The sequence below is a fragment of the Plutella xylostella genome, chromosome 3 (assembly GCF_932276165.1).
Source record: "Plutella xylostella chromosome 3, ilPluXylo3.1, whole genome shotgun sequence".
Lineage (NCBI taxonomy): Eukaryota > Metazoa > Arthropoda > Insecta > Lepidoptera > Plutellidae > Plutella > Plutella xylostella.
The window spans coordinates 4,943,334-4,963,799 of NC_063983.1; the positions used below are offsets into that span (position 1 = coordinate 4,943,334).

Here is a 20,466-nt window from a genome sequence, read left to right on the forward strand (position 1 = left end):
AATCTATGGGCTTTGATCATCAAAATGCATCGCACCTGATGCATGAGGTCATCAGCACTTTTTTACTATTTTATGATTTTCTCGAAAATGCTACATCCAAAAAATACAAAAACATTTTTTTTGTGGCCTTTAGAGTTAAATCTCGAAATGGTTTTCGATTTATAGCAGCTTTAGTTTTTTGAAATGTTGTCCATTCCCGTCAGGATGGCGGGCTGTCGTGACGTCATAATCGTTTAATTTCACGGCTCAGAATAATGAGTCCCGTCAGTCGGCATAGATTTTTTACCTAATCAAGTAATCACAGAGTATACTTTTGTATTTTCAACAAACCAATGTTGTCATGGTAACAAACGAAAAAGGAAGTGTATAAAGTGTGACCAGTGGCTGTTTTCTAATGGGAGCTCGTAAATAGCTGCTAGTGGCTCTTTTGAAATGGGAGCGCGCAAACCAGAGGACCTTTGTACACAAAATTACGCTATTATGGCAATATGAATATAAAGTAATATTTGTATTGTATGTAAGTACTTACTGTAACTTTGGTTCTCAGTAAGAGAGACTAGGGTTAGTGGGTCATTCTATTCTATTATCTGTGGGGGTGTAAGAACCTGCACCTGGCTCTCTTGAATGGAACCATTGTGCATATCTCAAAGGTCTAAACCCCCTTATCTAAACTATCGAATAAGAGTATAAAAATATATGCATATTCCCTAATATTTGGGCACACGGCTCTCGACTTTTCAATAGTCTTCGCTGTCCTTTTCCGCAGCTGGCCACAGTTTACTCGTTCATACTGCGTAATAAATTTAATGTGTCCAGTTCTTCTGATTACGAGAATTCTTCCATAACTTAATTTAGAAAAAAATAACAACTTTTGAAATATACTAACGACTGCCATTATAACCTAAAAGTAGAAAGAGCAACTTGTGTCATGTTCATGTCATAATACTTACAATACAAATTTAATTTTATTGTGTTGCAATATGGAGCATATTTGAGTGGCTCGTTGACTAGCGAATGGCTGTTTACGCCTCATTACAATAGAACAACTAGTGGCAGCCCATACACTACCAACAAAAAATATAAAAAGTCCTAAACTTTGCAAACAAACAAGCATATCAAACAAGAAGTGGAGAGGTTATAGGAGGCTAGGATCTACTCGTATTGGAAGAATTTTTATGTGATCCATCGTATCTGATTACAACGAGCATCACAAATACTCGGTGACATTAACATTTCTTTGTTTACACTTGACATTTATTTAACTATACGCAAACGCAAAGAAGTTATTATTCTGAGATTGATATATAAAGAATTATGACGTCACATCCGCCCTAAGAAAATGGGTGACGTTTCTCGGAAGTTAGAATTTACCGAAGTTTTTTTGTACTTTTCAACTTCATTTACTTGCTCAAAAATAAATTATAATCAAAAATAATGATGGAGTCGTAGTTATGAAACAACAAAGTTTATTATAAATAATATTTGACCTTTATTTGAACCACTTGCATATTCCCTATTTTGTTTGTTCCATCAGGCACTGCCGCACGGATGAACGTCACAAGTGTACCAAACGTCAGCCCACAAGGCCAGATTGCTTTGGTAAGTTACCGTTATCTTTATCTTCTAACACGATTTAGCAACACTGTTTAGCTGTAACTAGTTGTATTGAATGGTTAACTCTGTCCATGCTAACCGGAACAGCCAGCGGAATTAGTCCGAAGTCCGCCGCCGGCCCACCAACAGACTTCACCCGTCACGCCGGTATATCACAATGTAATAAAATCACACTTTTACCATTTACCTACTCTACATTTATTTTGCGTGTCTCCTATTAGTATCCTTTCAGTGTTTTTTTTATTAAGATTTTATATCAGTACTCTTTTTTCTTTTCATTATGCAACTATCTAGTTAGCTACTTCTTATGTAGTACTGACTAATTTTAAACTAATATCTATGATTCTAAATGTGTGTATTTCGTTCAGGGCGACGGCATGTACCCGCACTTCTCGCGACAACACTACCAGATGTTCCAACAACACTTCCACGCGACGCAACACGAGAACAGGGCGTCGCCGTCACCATACACAAGGTATGTACTATATCTGGATCTACTTCTGAAGATCACAAAGATCATGAAAATAGACTTGCTAATGCATATTCTTTTAGTATTTTACATTATCTACTGCAGTGGTTCTTTCTCCCCTGTACTCTTTATGTTTAATGATTCAACAACCTTTGTATAAATATGGTCAGACCTTCTTAGATAGTTTTAATTATCGTAACCGTCTGATTCAAGCCGGCCAACAGCTTGTTTCGAAGTTTGGAGTCGTAATTTCATCGTATATTTACTGAGCCAACAGTTTGTCTAACCTCAGCCTGTCATGTTTGCCCCAGATCCCTGGAAGCGGAGGGCTCGGAGGCGCCCGCCCCGCCGCTAGAGCTGCGCCGGCCGCCGTCCGCCCGCGTGCCGCGCCCCGCGCACTCGCCCGCGCCCGCTGACCGACTCATCAGTTAGTAGACAACACTATTCTTATCATTTATCACTCTTATTGAGCATCTACTTAGATGTTAGACCAGTCATAATTTACTAACGATATAATAATGAACTACAGTCATAGTAAGTTGGGCTATCGACACAAGGAAAAGGATATATCAGCTGCACGAAACTCGTAATATAATGATGTCTCCTCATATATATTAGGTCTAATACTGTGTAGAAAACACTAATCCGTTAGCACGTTTGATTCTAACCCCTTGATAGAGAGGGAAAAAACAGTTCATAGCTAAAATGGTCTAACTTTTCTATGAATAACGAGGGTAATCTGTTAGTCAAATATGGTCTAAACACCTGTCCCCCTGCAGCAAGGAATTTAAAATTAAAATCTTCTGTACAGTGTACGGAGTAGTGGGCGGTCGCTCGCCGCCTCCCGCCCACGCGGGCCGCCCGCCCTCCGCGCTGCCGCCCTCCGCCACGCCCGGCCCGCCGCACGCTTCGCAGGTGCCGCGCGAGGCTGACTCGCTGCAGATGCTGTTGAGGGTATGTACTACTTACGATTATACTCTTTACAATATTTATAGGAGGATTATTGTGACTAATTTTTAGACTTGGGAGAACCATAGTTATTGAACCATTCTGATCAGAGCTTAATTTTGATGACTGGATTGTTCAAATGACACAGAGTGTGGTAAATATAAAAATACGAGACCCATGCGAGTACATAACACTTGTGAACTAACAATCGGTGTTTTTATTCCAGCGCTACCCGGTGATGTGGCAGGGGCTGCTCGCGCTCAAGAACGACTCGGCGGCGGTGCAGATGCACTTCGTGGGCGGCAACCCGTGCGTGGCGGGCGACACGCTGCCGCGCCACACGGACGGCTCCACGCCGCCGCTGCGCATCGCCCAGCGCATGCGCCTCGAGCCCGCGCAGCTCGACCAGGTGCATCGCAAGATGAAGGTAAGCCACGTACACCATCCTATTATAAAGGAAAAATAGAAACACGCAGCTTTTATAATCATTGCACCTACAGGAAAGCTGTGAATATGTAAAGATGGCATTCATCGGTCTTTGAATAAGGGTCAGAAAGAAAATAATGAAATAAATTAATTCCCAATCGATGTTCTTCCTTTAGATATTATAAGGCTGTTTTGTATTATTAACTCTCTTCGATCCAATGGTTGTCAGGTAGAAATTGCTATAAGCAATTTTCTGTTTTGGTGCAAATAAAGAGGATTGTATTGTATTTTACCAACTAAGGTTACAGTATTCAGAAAAAAGAAACGAGTTGTCGGTGGTATGTATTCAGTACATGCTTGCGAGACACCCTGAGCCATGTTTCTTAAACCCAGACCCAAATGTGTCCGGAGCCACTGCCTCTTCAACTTGCATTCTATTAACCTAACCATAACTCTTCTCCTTTAGATGGAGAACGAACACTGCATTCTGCTGGCGCTGCCGTGCGGGCGCGACCACATGGACGTGCTGCAGCAGAGCACCAACCTCACGGCCGGCTTCATCACCTACCTGCAGCGCAAGCAGGCCGCCGGCATCGTCAACGTGGCGCCGCCCGGACACCACCAGGTAACCTTCACACCGGAACTACGGTCAGCCCGATTAGTTGCCGGTCGCTGACTGTCCATCGGGCAGTTGGCACGTCGTTCAAGGGACTCTTTTCATGCGCCAGGCCACAAATGTGAAATGACATAATTATAGTCCTTGCCAGATTATGGCGATAAGTCGTGCGTGCCCACATCTGAAATCTAAGAATTTGAAACATTGTCTTCTTCAGCCATCGAAACGTCTTGTTGGTAAAGTAAATAACGTAATGTTTGTTTGTTATAGGCGATGTACACGGTGCACATCTTCCCGTCGTGCGACTTCGCGAACGAGAACCTGAGCCGCATCGCGCCCGACCTCATGCACCGCGTGGCCGACATCGCGCACCTGCTCATCGTCATCGCCACCGTGTGACCGGCGCCGCACGCATTCACGCATTGTATATAACGCCAGGTTGTGAACATTTCTACCCTTTTGTTTTACATTTATTTTCCCACACTGTCGTACGACCTGGCAGTGTCGAGACTCACACTCTAGTTGATCTGTCTTATGAACCGTTGTGGAATTGAGTACTGGAGCAGTCCCCGGACGCTCCGGGGGGCCCCGCCCCCCGCTAGTTGCTAAGCCGCCGTCACTTATGTAAGTGCTAGATATAAGTCATAGCTTATTTGTAAAATACTTTTGTTATGGTCGACTGGGATCGACGTTATTCGGAGTTTAAATTTATATATTATAAAAATAAAAAAGATAATAAATGAGGACGTTGGTTGATATATTTAATTTTGGGTTACGATATGATGAGTGGCAAATCTATCGAGCATTTTTTATTGTTAGTGTATATTGTTATTTTGTTTTAAGTGAGTAGGTCTAACGTAATTTAAATTGTGTAAATACTGAACTATCGATACGGACTTTGATTTATTCGCTTAGATCACTATGGTAGGTAACGGAAAACTAATAATTACTGGGTCGAGTGAATTTTTTGTAAGATTAAACATAAAAGTAATTTAATGTAAAGTATAAAACAGAAAAATACACATGGAAAATAATCTGTGATTCTGACTTTTAGACTTTATGGTAGTGATATAGTGCATATCGCGCGCGCGAGGAGGCCCAGCGGCCTCCAGTATGTAAACAACAAGCAATGTTTTACTAGTTAGATGTCGATGAAAAAACGTTTTATTGTTCGCTAAATATACAATTAGGGATGTTCTGTATCGGACTACAACTGTGCACTACGGGATGGTACTGCTTGAATGTCCACTATCTGTGAACTATGCGTGCATAAATTTCAAACATGAATCATGTAAATATATTATAAGTGCGCGATGTATGGAGTTATACATGCATATGATTTATCCTCGATTATCTTACATTTATTACCCTGTAACAGACGAAAGATAGTTAAACTTATAATGAATGAAGCGATAAACTTGTAAGATCTGTTACGGGGTAGTAAATGTGTTGGCGCGGCTGCTAGCAGGCGGCGGCGGCGGCGCCTCGCGTGGACATCGCCACTACCATCCCGCACCGCCGCGATCTTCACTTATAAGTTTCATTTATTAGGTTAATCCTGAACGTCTCGGTTCAACTCTTATTTTCTACCCCGTTTAAATTCGATAGGTCATCACCATAAAAACAATATTGTACTTCTCATATGCCGTCACTTTGTCTGCATAGAGTCCGATCGCTTTATTTTTGATCGTTAAAATATTTTCCCTATCACCATGTGTTTTAACAATCATTTTACCTAGTTAACCTAGTTAGAATATTGTGCGACTCGTCGTCGTACGTAAAATAAAGTACAAATATTTTATGTGTCGTAATTATCTATGTATACTATAGAAAATAAATAGCAGCACAGGTATTTATGTATATTCTTTTTAAGATTTGATTAATATGGTATATTGAGAGTAAGTTTCCGTCGCAAGCAGTTCTCGACTTAGATAGGAGCAACACTAACGAACTCGTCACTTCGTCCATTAATACATACAGAGCCGACATGTCCTACGATGTAAATTCTATTTATTCTTACTTGGATCCCTTCAAAAGGTATTCAGTGTAAATAGCTCTTCATTAAACTATAGTGGTACTCTATTTAGGCTTGATATTTAAAATATTATAACATAGATAACGAATGAGAATTATTACAGAGGTGTTTATTATTATTACGATACAATTTGTTATTAGTAGCTACAGTTTTATAATTTGTGTTTAATGAGATGTAGTTAGTTGCTTGACGGCGTTAACTTACTACAGTTGTAGTATATGATTTACTTTTTCGGGAGGTTCTGTGAGTGGTGGACTCTGTCTCGCAAACAATTACATCCCGAGAGCTAATCCTGGAAAGGGGTCTCTAAACTTTGAAATTTAAATTTGACTTAATTATTATTTCTATATACGTATATGACATGCCTATTTTAGATTGTTCGCTGCAAAGCTTAGAGATCCCCCTGTTTGATGTCAATTACTAATAATTAATATTTCGTACATATTTCTTTAATGATTGTATTTGATCCAATAATTAAGAGAGAAGTTGTTTCAGTTCGTATAATGCAGACCCATCCATGTGTACAGCTTAATCATTTGAAACATGAGAAGTATAATATGGTTTTGTTAATGTTTCATGGGTGTAGTAGGGCGGGGTGCGGCGAGGGCGGGCGGCGCGCTCGGGGCGGGGCAGCGGGCTGTGTGTGCGAGATGATAGAGTTTATAATAGAGTAACAATTTGATCTCAAGCGAGGGGTGCCCGCTGCCTGCCCGCGACCCGCGCCGCCGCCGCCGCCGACACTCTTCTCATTGATTCTTTAATTATACAGAGCGTAACGTTAAAAAAATATTGTGATCATAATTATAGTTTATGCTAGGATCTAGAGATAATTGTATATTTTGTACATATTGCAAATAGTATTGTATCTTTACTTCCCTTTATCCAAACAAACCCAGACTCCTGCGTGTTATGTACCTCCTACCTACCAATACTATTAAAAAAATATTACATGAAAAATTTGTTTCAATTATATTATATCACCTTCCATTTAGATTAAGATCGGAAATAAAATTAAAACAACAAGATAGTTTGGTAAGATCAATAGGAATTTATTTAAATTCATTCAACAGTCTACATAATTGGAATAAAATATAACTTGTAAAGTCCTGATTCACAGATTTCCAAAAACGAAACAAACAGCGTAATTTATCATATATCAGCCTCCACAAAAAAACTACAAACAACGGTACTCACTATTATTATCACATGCACTTTTGAAATGATCTATACTTTTCTATATAAGTAACTTAAATGCTGTGTTAATTATCCTAAAATTGACTTCTAATTAACTATACCTAACGCAACTGGATCCTCTCATAGGACTCAAAAGTCCCACATCTAAACTACAACAGTAGAACATCAAGATAGATTTCGAATAAGAATCATAAACAGGGAGTCAGTTATATGTGAAAAATAAGATGCCAACATTTGGTACATTATAAAAATCGAAATCTATAACAAGTAAGACTAGATAGAAAACAAATCCCAAGAAAAGGAATGCTAGCAACAAGTAACAACAGATAAAATGAGAAATCCTTAAAGTATTTTAACAATAAAAATATATTACCTATTCTACTAATACCATATTATGTAGTGAATTAGTATAGAAAGGACTCGACAGAAACCTCTAAACATTAATATTGTAACAATGGATACCTACAATATGACCGACCAACCTTCAATCATGCGATTAATATCGTTGCCGAAAGTTTCGATAGCAAGTTGGTTCACGATGTTCCTTTCATTCTTCTGCTTGGGCCTAGTGATCTAGCAGCCCTGCTTCATCATGAGGTCGGCCAGCTTGAAGATCCGCAGCCAGCTGAAGGTCTCTGCGGGCGGCGCGGGCGCACTGGCCGCGGCGGGCTCGGTGGCCGCGGCCTCCGCCGGCGCCCCGGCGGAGTGGCTCGGCGACTTCTTCTCTCCCTTCTGGTTGTCGGGCGACTTGGTGATGGCTGGCGACGTCATGTTGATGCTCTGGAATTAAAAGATTGCTGGTTAGGACAAGGTTGCAGTGGATTTAAGTTTGGAAGCTCTTGATGTTATGTTGGCCATGGTAAGTCGATAGATGCTATGCCTTAATTGGTTTTGTCACACCCTAATTACTCACGCCCATAAATATTTAAGGCCCTAAAATGGTTTGGCATTGCGAAGGGCCCTGAGAAGTGCCCTTTTATAATGATTGAACTTTGAATTCAAGTACCTAGATGGCAGATGGGTAATTACAGTATTAGGTATAGTAGAGTCACCTCAGTTAGTATTTTTTTTACGAAAGAAATAGGTTAGGTAGACGACACTAGAATAAGGACCTACGACCTAAATTGTTGCATGATTTCTAACTAAGTATTCAGAAACCGAGGTGAATGTACCAGTGCATACAATAATGTAGAGTTAGCAAGTTGCGGGCGTGACCGAAACAATGAACAACACGGTTGACGATTCAGCATCAAGTTACTAACGTAACGCCATAAGAAAACTTTACCAAACACCAACTAAATAATAATAAATAAAACTGTAGAACCCGGTCAGACTATTTACTTAATAATTTTTAAACAGTAGGATCCGGTTAGACTGATGATGATGACTGATAATATGGTAAAAACGATCAAACTCTAAGGAAATCAACTAAGAAGTGTCAAAGCTTTGTTGCTATGTAAGTACTTCTTAAGTTTTTTGTAACCTTTTATGATTTCATCGGAATCCTTGGACTGACCTGGCTGCTGACTGCAAGGGTATGGGAAGTTGGTGTAGGGACTAAGGATGCTGTTCAGAGACGGTTTTCTCGGCGGTCTGCTCAAGACGTACCCTATCAACAGCAGTGATATGCCTGCCAACAGTGTAGTCGTCACGTCTACATGTATAATAGTAGTTTTTGTCCTAAATTCGGTCATTGCGACTAAAATTAAATTTTGTGTCGAAGTTAAATTATTTATTTACTAACCTGACACCTTCCTGACACCCTGGAAGACAAATTGATGTCAATAAGTCGAAATCATGGTGTCGAATTAATAATCTATGGTTAATGAATATCTATGATGTTCCGAGAGTTGGTTCGCCGAATGAATGCTTCGCCGTTAGCACGGTGATTCGACGTTTGTTGGTTCAATAAAATAATGCTCAGTCTTATTATTTTGCTTACTTACCTACATACCTACCAAACTACAGGTACTTACCTACAGAATTTAACAAACTCAATGTTTTTTATTTTATGACAGTCTTTACGACCGATTAGGTACAGGACGTGCGGCAAAAAGTAACTTCATCAACTAATCAGTGTGTGATGTAGTTATGTACCTAGGTACGTACTGCGTATACTATAGTGACCCAATTACAACTGGGACATACGCAACGCAACACACACGTCCTATGCTATGCTAAAGATAAGATTACCCGGGAATGCTGAAGTTTTGAAAGTTTTCATATAAATCGAGTTTAAGTCCTGGATTAGTTCATAAATGTAGGTACTTACAAAGTTACTTACCAACTTATTTTAAGTTATATATACGTGTACTTAACTATTTGAAACAATTTCTTTATAATAATAATCACCTATTTATTTCAAAATGCAAACACCATAGCTTCGATGGAGCGTGGCTGTGGTATCGATATTGGTTTAGCTGAAGTTTTCTATCGTTTGATCAATAACAATGTGAGTTCATGGCAGGTAGGTCCGGGTTCTCTGACCGCGGTCATAGGCTATGCCATGAGGCTATAAGTTGACTTATGATTATGATCAGGTACAGGAGGGTCACTCTAGTTCACGAAAACGATATTTCGGAGAGCCGCCATCGGCATCGATCTTAGACAAGCATATCTCTGGCATCGATCGATACGCGATAGATCCGTCTGGTGGTTAGTGCAGCAGTGCTAAGCGTATAGTTCTCATAAAACTGCAGTCATCTTCCACCAAAAACGCCCCCTTTGACCTTAAAAGTAAATGGGGCGTTTTATCATCATATAAAATAGAAAAATTTGCAATTTATATGTTTCAGTTTTTTTCCTAAGGTGAAAAGTCTTGAAGGCAAAGTTTCGTAGGATCAAATTAACTTTCGTATAAAGTATTATCACTGGATGTGGTTTATACTTTGCGCACATTTTGTGGTGTAGCTATTTACAAGAACACTTACGTAACTCAAGAGTCAAGACTCAAGACGTATACAGTTCCCCAAAATTGATAATGCACATAGAAATCTTCGTCATTGTTCGGCAACGGTCGTATTCCCGAGCATTAGAAAACTATTATGTATTTAGAGTGGATAAGTGCATTTTCTTCGTGAAATTTTAGTAGAATTATGTAATTGGTGCTAAAAGAGATAATTGATTTATCAGTAACGAAATTTGATTCGATAATTCATAATATTCCATAATATTAAAATTTACTTCGAAAACGTTACAGTAGGTACTTTTCAAGTGTCTTACTGAAGCTGATGTAAAGATGGATGAAAGAAGGTTTGAATAACACAAGGTTTATATTATAAGGAGAAATGGATTTCAAACACAGGTTTACATTAAAATTTTTAAATCTCAGTTCAAAAGTATTTACAGCACTGATTATTTCACATTAATAAAAATGTTTACATTAAAATCTCAGTTCAAAAGTATTTACAGCGCTGATCATTCACAATAATATTACAATTACAAACTTACCCCCTTATTCATAGAGAAGTTACAAAACATTTTAACTAATAAACTGTTTTGTCCCTCTCCAACAAAGAACAATTTGTTCTTTGACAGAGAGGGACAAAACAGTGTATTAGTTAAAACGTATTGTAACTTTTCTATGAATAAGGGGGTTAGTCTTTTGGGTGTGGCTTTATTGGCAAAGTGAAGTCTATCAATGTGACGTATATTTTATTCTTAAATGTGCCTCATAATATGGCGTCGTCAAAAATAATTAAAGTTGAAATTAAATTCACATTTGAAAAAAATAACAAGAACGATGTGTAATTGCAGCTCTTTATAATTCCACAAAAGTAATATTGATCTTGACCTTGAGACCTTTGACTGATCGGTGACAGCCACCGACCGCCCAAATTGTTTTCGATTATGTGTCACATGATATTGACTACTATTTCTTTCGAACAAGAATCAAAATGCAAGTGCTTTGTTTAAGGCTCGACGATTCAATGATTCGGGTGTTTCCGGGAATACGACAGTTTGCGAAGATTTGCATGCGCATTATTAATATGGGAGAACTGTACCTACATTATGAAGCAACTCTATCGAAATTCGAATAGAAATGTCTCTACATAAGTTTGTCAGACGACAGAGCGGCCCATAGAGCGGGCACGAGGCAGGCGGCCGTGACCTGTTCTTGTAGTTTTATACTTAACTCTATCTTTTTCCACTTTGGACTGCGGCCTTTACCTACTGCCCACGTCATTTATACAGTGTTTATCTAATGTTTATATTTTCCATAAAATAGTTATTTATCAAAATATCATCATATTATCGTTTTACTATTCCGTTGGTGAATAATGGTTAAAATACTGCTATGCATGTTATGATAATAATTAAATAAAATACTATTACTATAACTTACTACACCTCTACCTACCTACTTGAGACTGATATAGTTGCATGCAGAATACCAACGTAGATTCAGATTTATTTGGTCATTTAGATCGATTTATAGCCATTACTGATTCAAACGCTGACAACTAAAACTTGACTCACAGAAATAGATCCTATTGATCTGCATTTCCCTTCAGAATAAATAGGTTGGTAGGTAAATACACATCTGTAACAAAAGCTAGTGTAAAAAATGAATAGGTTCTGATCTGCATTTCCCTTCAGAATAAATAGGTTGGTAGGTACTTATGTAAAACTTAATTAAATATAATGTTATGGAAAAATTATAAAACTGCCAAATAGGTACCAGGAATTAAAAACTCTCAAAGAGTTCAGATATTTTGAAAAAGAATCGTACAAATCTAACTTATGAGTCTGAATCACTTAGGTAGCTTACTCTTGTATTAAGTTAATGTAATCAGTTGATCTAGAGAATAAATTTAAGTTAACTTAACCTCTTTTCTGCAGTGGGTAGGTACGTGACAGCATCAGTATGAGCAGTGCAAAGGCCTTGTGGGCTCTTAGCAGAGATTATCTAAAGAGTTTAGTAGACCATAGTGGTCACTCGAATCGGCACAGTAGAACATAACCAAAAATAATTAGTTAAACATTAAGGTGCTGATTATAATAAATATTCGCTCGGTGCAACCACGTTATAGGTCGAATATTCAGCATTATGATAGAACGACAAACAGACCGACTACTGGCTGCGAACATTTACTACGAGCGGATATTTGATGTCAGCAGTCATTAAGCTTTTGCCCGGAAGCTTCGGATTTTAAAAGGCTTGGAATATTTTTCTCCCAGCCCATTTATTACGATTCCTAATATCCATGATAAGATCTGTTCGATATTTACGAATATATTGCTCGCTTCTAATGCTATACTTACCTTACCTACACACATGTTCGTAGTCTGGGGAATACGAATAGATTCACAGTTCACGCAGTAACTAGGTCAGTGATACGTAATTTTGTAATGGGCGGAAAATGTCGCAGCTACGAGTAGATTACACGCGTGGACAATGATGGTAATTTGTGTACAAAACACCGTGTGTACAGCGTATGTTATAACATACGCACTGGGAGGCGTATTTCGATCACTCGATATTTATTAAGTAGTATGCGACATATCGTGTGTTGAGATTATGTCGAGCGAGTGAATATTGCCCCATGGTGTCCACTTACATGCTTAGGGAATATCATTTATTACTCAATTAAGTAAAACGAATATCTTTACACAAAATATTACCCCAGTAATCTACTCATAGGTATACATTGAGTTATAAGGTATTAATAAATATACCCATAGGTATAAAAGTAATAGTTTATTTATTTAAGTACTTACTTACTCCTTTAAATTTACATAAAGACAAGAACTGAATATATATTTCATGGATGTTATTGTATGTAGGTACGGTCAGGTGCAGAGAAACCTGACCCCCCTCTGATACTAACAATGCTTCTGAGGGGGGTCAGGTTTATCTACCCCTTAGTGTACCTATGTTTGTTTATTATTATACATAAATATACATTATAACATTGAGATTGAGACCTTACTTACATGATATTTAGTGAGGTGCAACAGGAATGTAGGTGTGCTAAACAAACGTAACAGTAACGGTTACAGTTAAACTTTGTCAAGTTCACTTAACTCAGGCAACAGTGCGAGACACGATCACACAGTAACACATGCGTGCGCGCACGTTAGAGGTTCTAAACGGTTTGACTCGGCGCCAGCTGTCAACTGTCAACCGGGAGCGTATTGCGTGTAGCTGTAATAGTTCTGTTGCGTTTTCAAACATTCGTTATTGCAATATAAGATATGTATACTAAGTGCTAATACTTGTACCTACTAATTCAAAACGGACGATACGGCGCGATACCTATCACGTGAGTACAAATGTACAGCGAAAAGGTTCCCTTGCGTGTCACCTCTGACTATCCCTTGGGAGATTACAGACGTGAGCATGTACCTATGTATTTTTATTTCCTTCACGGTACCGATAGACATATTTTATCCAACGACAAAAAAGTAGAACTAACGATCAATAATTTTAACGTTTGTATGTGGAAATCGATAGCGTTAGGACTTTATTTATATCCGTAATAGGAAGCAGAAACCAACCATTTCATTATTCAGTAACCTTCTACTCTCCATTTATTATTAGATATGTTCATTTATTTGAGTTTTTTGCAGATTATAACTACCCTTTATAAATAATATATGATGAGTTAAAACGGGTAAGCATTTAATTTTATAGTTTTTAGTTCGCAAGTCGGGGAATGTTCCTACTCCATCCTAAATCTATGAAAACGTTACACATTAGATAGACTGATGTTACTAAGTGGATATCACCCATGGAAGAATATTAAGTATGGAAGTAATATATGTAGGTAGGTATTAGTACATATTACTTCCATGATATCACCATCAGCTCAATATGGACTTTGTTTATTTTCCGAACTTTCGACAAAACTCATAAATATGAATGCTATGAAGGTTTAAATTGATTTAACGGTAGCATCTACTATTCGTAGGTCGGCCTAGTTATGAAAACTGGTTATAGCAGCTTTGTGTTATCAAGTTTCGGTGCTTTACCTACTTTATGTGCTATACAGGTTGTCCCACGGCGATGCCATATGAAGAGGTAAGTACCAGGTAAGTACCTACCCTAGACACTAAAGATATATTTGGTATATTTTGGCATTTTACTGAAACGAAGGGAAAGTTCAAAACCTGAGCAATAAGAAAACGAAAGATTTATCTCTATTGTATAAAATAAAATAGCTAATCTTTCCGACGTTTAATTGGTCTACAGTAGGATAATGAGATTCTACTTACTTTAAGCACTTGGCTAAACGCAGAGAAATAAAAACAAACCATTCATGAGAACTGTGTTGTGTAGGTGCTACGTACCTACTTTAAATGATAATGAACCTGTCACTGTACCAAGTATGCTACTAACACTCTTACAAGATTGTTTGGATGGTTTCCACGTTTTTGTCAAGTCACGTTTATACATACGAAAAAGCTTCAGCTCGGTTATATTTAGATGGACGTTTTTTTTATTTAAGTTAAGTACAATACTATTTAAGTACGTATATCCTGTACTAATAGTTGTTATATAACCTGTATACATAGCTATTGGACAAGCACAGAGTTCAGATAAAATGTACCATTTTTTTCCTTATAATCACAAACTGTAAAGTATGTCTGATGAAAATTCAGCCCTCGATTCCCATCGACCTAACAGAGGGTTCGATGACCCCTGGCAATCCTTCATGATCCTTCAAAGCCTTACTTCGTCTGCCGCCCGCCCCCCTTACGCACATTACACTCGAAATTCAGGGCAACACTAATTAGGGAAAGGCTAAACGACTACCTATATCTACATAAATAGTAGGCAAGTAAAGTAATTTAAAATTATAAGGTTTCGTTGTGATTGAAAGAGTGAAATAATTGTACTAAGACTTAAAAAGTACTTTTCTTCAAAAAGAAAAATACCGTATTACGTAAACCAATATAATTATTTTACCTGTATTATATGTAAAACTCCTCAGTTATAAATCTTAAATACCTATTGTAGCATACCTAAGACCTACTTACTGAATAACATACATAATTATATACCTCACAAAAGATAAAATTTACAGCACCCTGAAAAAAATTTAGGTACCTACGATCTACATTCATAAAATCACAGACGGACCTTATAACATTTATGTAGGTACTCACTGTGCAATAATCTGATGTCCTCTGCAGGAGTTTTAGCGGTGATATCACAACAAACACTGGGAGTGTGACGCGACTGGGCTGGGCGGGCGGCGGCGCGGCTCTGGCTCGCGGGGCGCCGTCGCCGCCCGCCCAGCCTTTGTCTGTACACTGCGACCGAACGAAACTGCTGCGTTTTTGTGAAATATTTATGTGTGATATTATGGTTAGGTAATTGATAATAATAAATAAAGCAAATTTATTATTATAATTATGTTGTGTCTTTACCATCTAGGGACCATGGTGTCCCGGGCATTTGGAAGGCCTGCATGGGGTATTATTGTTATTCACTTACACAATTCAAATCTTTGCTTCCTTGATATAAGTTGTGTGTGTATGTACCTAGTAACCTAACCGAACACTCTGTTTTATTCATAGTTATGTATAAACTATTTCTAGGTAGAAGTATCTCTTAAAGTTCTCTATATATTACCCCTTCATTATCACGGCAACCACAGGAAAATATTTAGCTTAGATACATGAATAACGTAAAACTTCAGTGTAATTTGTCGTATAGCCTTTAATGCGAGAAGCTCGTCCAATATTGAAGGTAATGGTAACTAGCGGGGTGAATATTACATGAACACACCAGATGTTTGTTAGTAGAGCCTTCAGCAACTTGCAGCACTTGACACGAGCCGAGCCTTTCAGCCTCAATGACCTTGTTATACGAGTATGCTGTCATAAAGTCATACATAACATTTCCGCCATACTTAGGACTGTGATGTATTTTTCGAAACTATTTGAGCATGAAAAAGTTACAATAAATTAAGTGGTCAGTAATTCTACATTTTTGTATCATAGCTACTGTGAAAATCTGACTAGGAACAAAATTGCGCTGCACTTCTACAATTTACATGGTTTTACAGATTTTTTTCGGCATATATACGACTTATTAACGTACTTATTCAATGTTTTTTATTTTATATGGAAGAACTACTTAACTTGATCATAATATTATAGGTAAAGTGCAGTGGCTAGTTTTCCCGCCCATTCCCGTTGGATCAATGTGGAGGAGTTACGTAATGCCGCCGCATCTTTCGTTTCATTCATTTACAAGTTCCCTCGGAGCCGCCACCGCGCATGCGCCAGCTCGACGCTTGCGCAAAACGTTATTTTAAACTTCGACACTAATATTAAACTTGTGACTTGGACTTGTCACTCTTATCTTATCTTATGAGACTAATCTTTCAACAAAAATCTTTCAACAATCTCCAGGTAAAAAATGCGTTTTTATGTATTTTTATACATGTTTATATTATTGTATCTATCTTTTGTTAGTTAAATGGTACTCATATAATGATGATAGTACCTAACTATTAGCATATTGACCACGGTGAGAAACCCTAGTTCATATATCTTGTGTTTAACACCGACAACTTGTAACGTATCAGTCGGGCAAAAAAGCGGCATACCTACTATTTACTATGACAGAGTCTATGGGTTATTGATGATTTTTTTTCTGAGATCTGTTAAATAACTATTAGTTATTGCATGATTTTTACGAAACATATTTATACAAAGGGTAATATGTACTTGTCAGAGTTTGTCCTGATGTTAATTTGCCATTGGCCGTAAAATTTAGTATGACCTTTTCTATTATTCTATCTATTAGCGTTCAATTTGATCAACCGATGTTGGTAGCTTCATAGTCGTGGCGATTTGTGTCAATTGTGATTTGTGCACAATCATTGCGCTGATTGAATCAATGTGTCTCTACACTACTTGTTATGAGTTGTTACCATGCATCTAAACCATTTGTTTATGTTTAATTTAATGTTACTGTTTGACTTTTCTAAATTAATATTAATAAGATACTAACTACAATTATCATTCTTTCAACAGCTAACTGATATGCATTTTATTATAAAAAGTAGGGACGTTATTTATGCTTTTATATACAAGTGCAGTATGTAGGTATTAAATTAGTATTATTTTCTTGTCGTCTTTTGGATACAGAATCCCAGAATCCTGATACCGGTGTGACATACGTCAGTCTGCGTAGAGTTGACAGCTACCATGCCGCCCGCTATGCCTCTATTTCAGGAAGTGTCCAAAATTAGAGATTTGGAAGTTGCCGCCATATTTATCTTCCTAAACGCATACTGCACAGCACTGCACAGTGACAGAATCAATATTTAATGATTCATTTTCATAGTATTTCAGGGCATTATACATATTCATAGCACCTATTATAGGAAAAATACAGGGCATAAGAAGATCTGGCCGTAGAAGACCCACTGGCTACAGAACCTCGCCTAATGGTTCAATATGTCCACCATAGATCTATTCCGAGCTGCGACTTCCGGGCCCAAGTGGCCATAATGATAGCCGACCTACGATAGTAGATGGCTCCTGAAGAAGAAGAAGTATTTCAGCTCATAAGTAATATATGTAAAAATTAAATCAATGACCTATTCTAAACTACATATCAAATTTAATAGTAAGTAGCAATCGTACAGTAACCATTTTATTAATCTCTGCATCTTCACTTTGAAACTTCTCTTGCCTGAAATACGAATTTTCCAGTAAGTTCCTATATCTAGTAATATATAAGTCAATGTCCTATATTCTATAAGTCTTTGATACTATTCGAATTCTTTGAAATCCGCTAGAGGGGGCCACACAAACACCTAAGCGCCCTCTGTGATCAACCGTCAGAAGCTTGTAGAGTGCTGCTCTGCATGCGTGCTGACTGCTGACTGGCTGGCCACATCTGAGTCTGCTGGTTTAGGAATGCGGCACGTTCTCGTTGAGTTTCAGTTTGGTGTCCTAGATGTCATACTTACTGGTAGTTTGTAGATGGCTAGTTGGGATATATCATATATAGGTACCTACTCTCGGTGGTACCCGTGGAAGTAATAAGTACTAACGGTCTTACCACAAAAACAGTCTACTGAGGTCTTACTACAGTATACAGTTGTGCAGGGCCAAGGACTTTGTATATAGGGCTGTCAGTCATATATTGTGTCAAATAGATTGTTTTAACTTTTTTAAATAAAACATAATGCAGTTATAAGCACGTAGGTAGTCTGTGAAATTACAAAATAATGATGTTCAGAACCAACATCGATATCTTATCTCACTAACTACAAATGCATTAAGCCTGTTACAGGCTCATCTTGATACTGACTGAATAAATGTTAATAAGTATTGTTTATACTTATAAAAATGTTCCTGAAATATATTCCAAGTTATCATAATAAGTTGACTCCTCGTCGAATTGTATGTAAATTGAGATGGTTATAAATACCCGGGTATGTAACGTACTAGTTATTACCCGGCAGCGTGAACCACCCACTCGCGGTGCAGGTAATTTAAATTTTAAAGTATATTCGTCCACGAACCATCGCCCGGGGCTTACCGTCTACTTCTGATTTATAGGCGCAGGTAACGGCTGAAAAATTCAAATTTCGAACCTTCCTGTAGTTTCCATTAAACGGAGTTATAAAGTTCAGGAGTTTAGAAGAGCTGTTGCACCGCCCCGCCCCGCTCCGCCTAGCACCGCTCAGCTCTGACTTGACGGTCGCTGCATAAAAATATTGCGTAATTACTTCAAAAGTTTGGGGATATTTTTTATACATTTACCTACCTACAGGGTTTTACGGTGCGCGGTGCTAAGGTTGTTTTTGAAATACCAACCTTTACCTACCTTTCATCCGATGAAAGCTAAAAAGCTAAACCGGTTTTCATGAATAGCTAAGGATACTATCGATCACGACACCTTTTCAACGGAAAACTTCCTGCTAATCGGTGCATCCGTTAGCGACCTGACAGTAACATTCATTTTTTTTCAGCTTTTTTCAATTTACCGGATCGCTCTCGGCTGCCGGTGTGCAGTGAACGCATCCGATGCGACTCCATCCGTCGCGGGGACGTGACAGTGACAGGGGGCGACAGACAGACGGACAGACGGTATCAGGAGGGTAACTCTATACTGACGAAAAACGAAGGGACAAGAGCTGTCGTGCAAACGGCACGCTTTATACGAGATAGAATCGTGGCTCGCTCAGTAGTGCTCCGAAACTTAGTTTTTCGTCATATAGAATGACCCCCCCAGTGCTTCCGAGTACTCGAGGGGACTGCGATACTATCGGGTGAAGTCATTGAGGATGCACTGTACACTCGTGTTGTTCTATGTAGAGAGAGGTAATGGGTGAAAATTTAATCTACGGAGAAGCATTCATATATCATCATTTTATTTTTTATACATATACGTATTATTGTGTATTAATAGTAATTTCATAGTTAGTTAAGCTCAAGCAAAGATATGTTGCGTTTTACAATTACGTTACAAGCACGTTAAGAGCTTTTTACAATAACTCTTGTAATAAGTCATTCTAATAAGCACTTTCGGAATACATTTAAGGAGGTTAGGTTCTATGGATAAAAGTTGCAGAAGTATGTGTACATCTATTTAATAGCAAGTACTTATCTTGTGTAATATCATGTGTAATTAAAATTAACTAAAATCAGTATAATAAGTTGCCTCAAACTACCTCCTAGTTATGAAGACGCGTGCTGCAAGGCGCATGGCGGACTCTGACGTCGTCCTGAGGAAGTTATTATCTCATATTACGCAACAACAGGTGCTCCTGCGCCCAAGGGTGAATTTCCCGCGGCCAAAATTTGCGTGGCATCAATGAAATCGGTACTAAAAAACAAAGATCTAATTTTCTAATATTTTTTTCCGGTTATGTGGAATAGTAATCTATATGAAGCACTAAATATTTTATCAATAGGATTATTGGATACTTTACAAAAAAATATTAAACCTCGAAATCTTTCATTGCCGTGTTTGTCCCCAGGTCACCTCGTTTTGTATTATTCTTCATTGATGAAAAAATATTGAGTGTTTATATTTAAACTTAGTTTCATTTGATACATTAATAGTTAAAGTATTGTTACGAAATAGATTTATTCAAATAAATAAAGAATATAACGAACGGTAAGTGAAAATTCATGTGTCCCAGAACTACATTTCATCGCCGTGTCCTAAACATGATCAAGGATATT

At 38.0% G+C, this 20,466-nt stretch overlaps 2 protein-coding genes across 4 annotated transcripts in view; one reads left to right on the plus strand and one right to left on the minus strand.

Moving 5' to 3' along the window:
* LOC105396132 (protein split ends) overlaps positions 1-7,065 on the plus strand; it is an 87,307-nt gene extending 80,242 nt beyond the window's left edge. For 2 of the 3 annotated variants that reach the window (XM_038117183.2, XM_038117186.2), the window contains 8 exons: positions 1,535-1,599; positions 1,702-1,773; positions 1,983-2,089; positions 2,395-2,510; positions 2,895-3,037; positions 3,258-3,458; positions 3,924-4,082; positions 4,344-7,065. In XM_038117183.2, coding sequence (XP_037973111.2) covers positions 1,535-1,599; positions 1,702-1,773; positions 1,983-2,089; positions 2,395-2,510; positions 2,895-3,037; positions 3,258-3,458; positions 3,924-4,082; positions 4,344-4,472 — 992 coding nt within the window. In that variant the 3' untranslated portion in view covers positions 4,473-7,065. The remainder of the gene's footprint in view (positions 1-1,534; positions 1,600-1,701; positions 1,774-1,982; positions 2,090-2,394; positions 2,511-2,894; positions 3,038-3,257; positions 3,459-3,923; positions 4,083-4,343) is intronic. The other variant, XM_038117185.2, reaches the window with a different exon arrangement.
* Positions 7,066-7,133: 68 nt separating this feature from the next.
* On the minus strand, positions 7,134-15,696 carry LOC119693523. Its single transcript, XM_038117251.2, has 2 exons — positions 15,415-15,696; positions 7,134-8,082 (listed from the first exon to the last, which is right to left on the minus strand). The coding sequence occupies exons 1-2, from the start codon at positions 15,679-15,681 to the stop codon at positions 7,876-7,878; spliced, it is 474 nt and encodes a 157-aa protein (XP_037973179.2). The 5' UTR covers positions 15,682-15,696; the 3' UTR covers positions 7,134-7,875.
* Between the last annotated feature and the right edge of the window lie 4,770 nt (positions 15,697-20,466).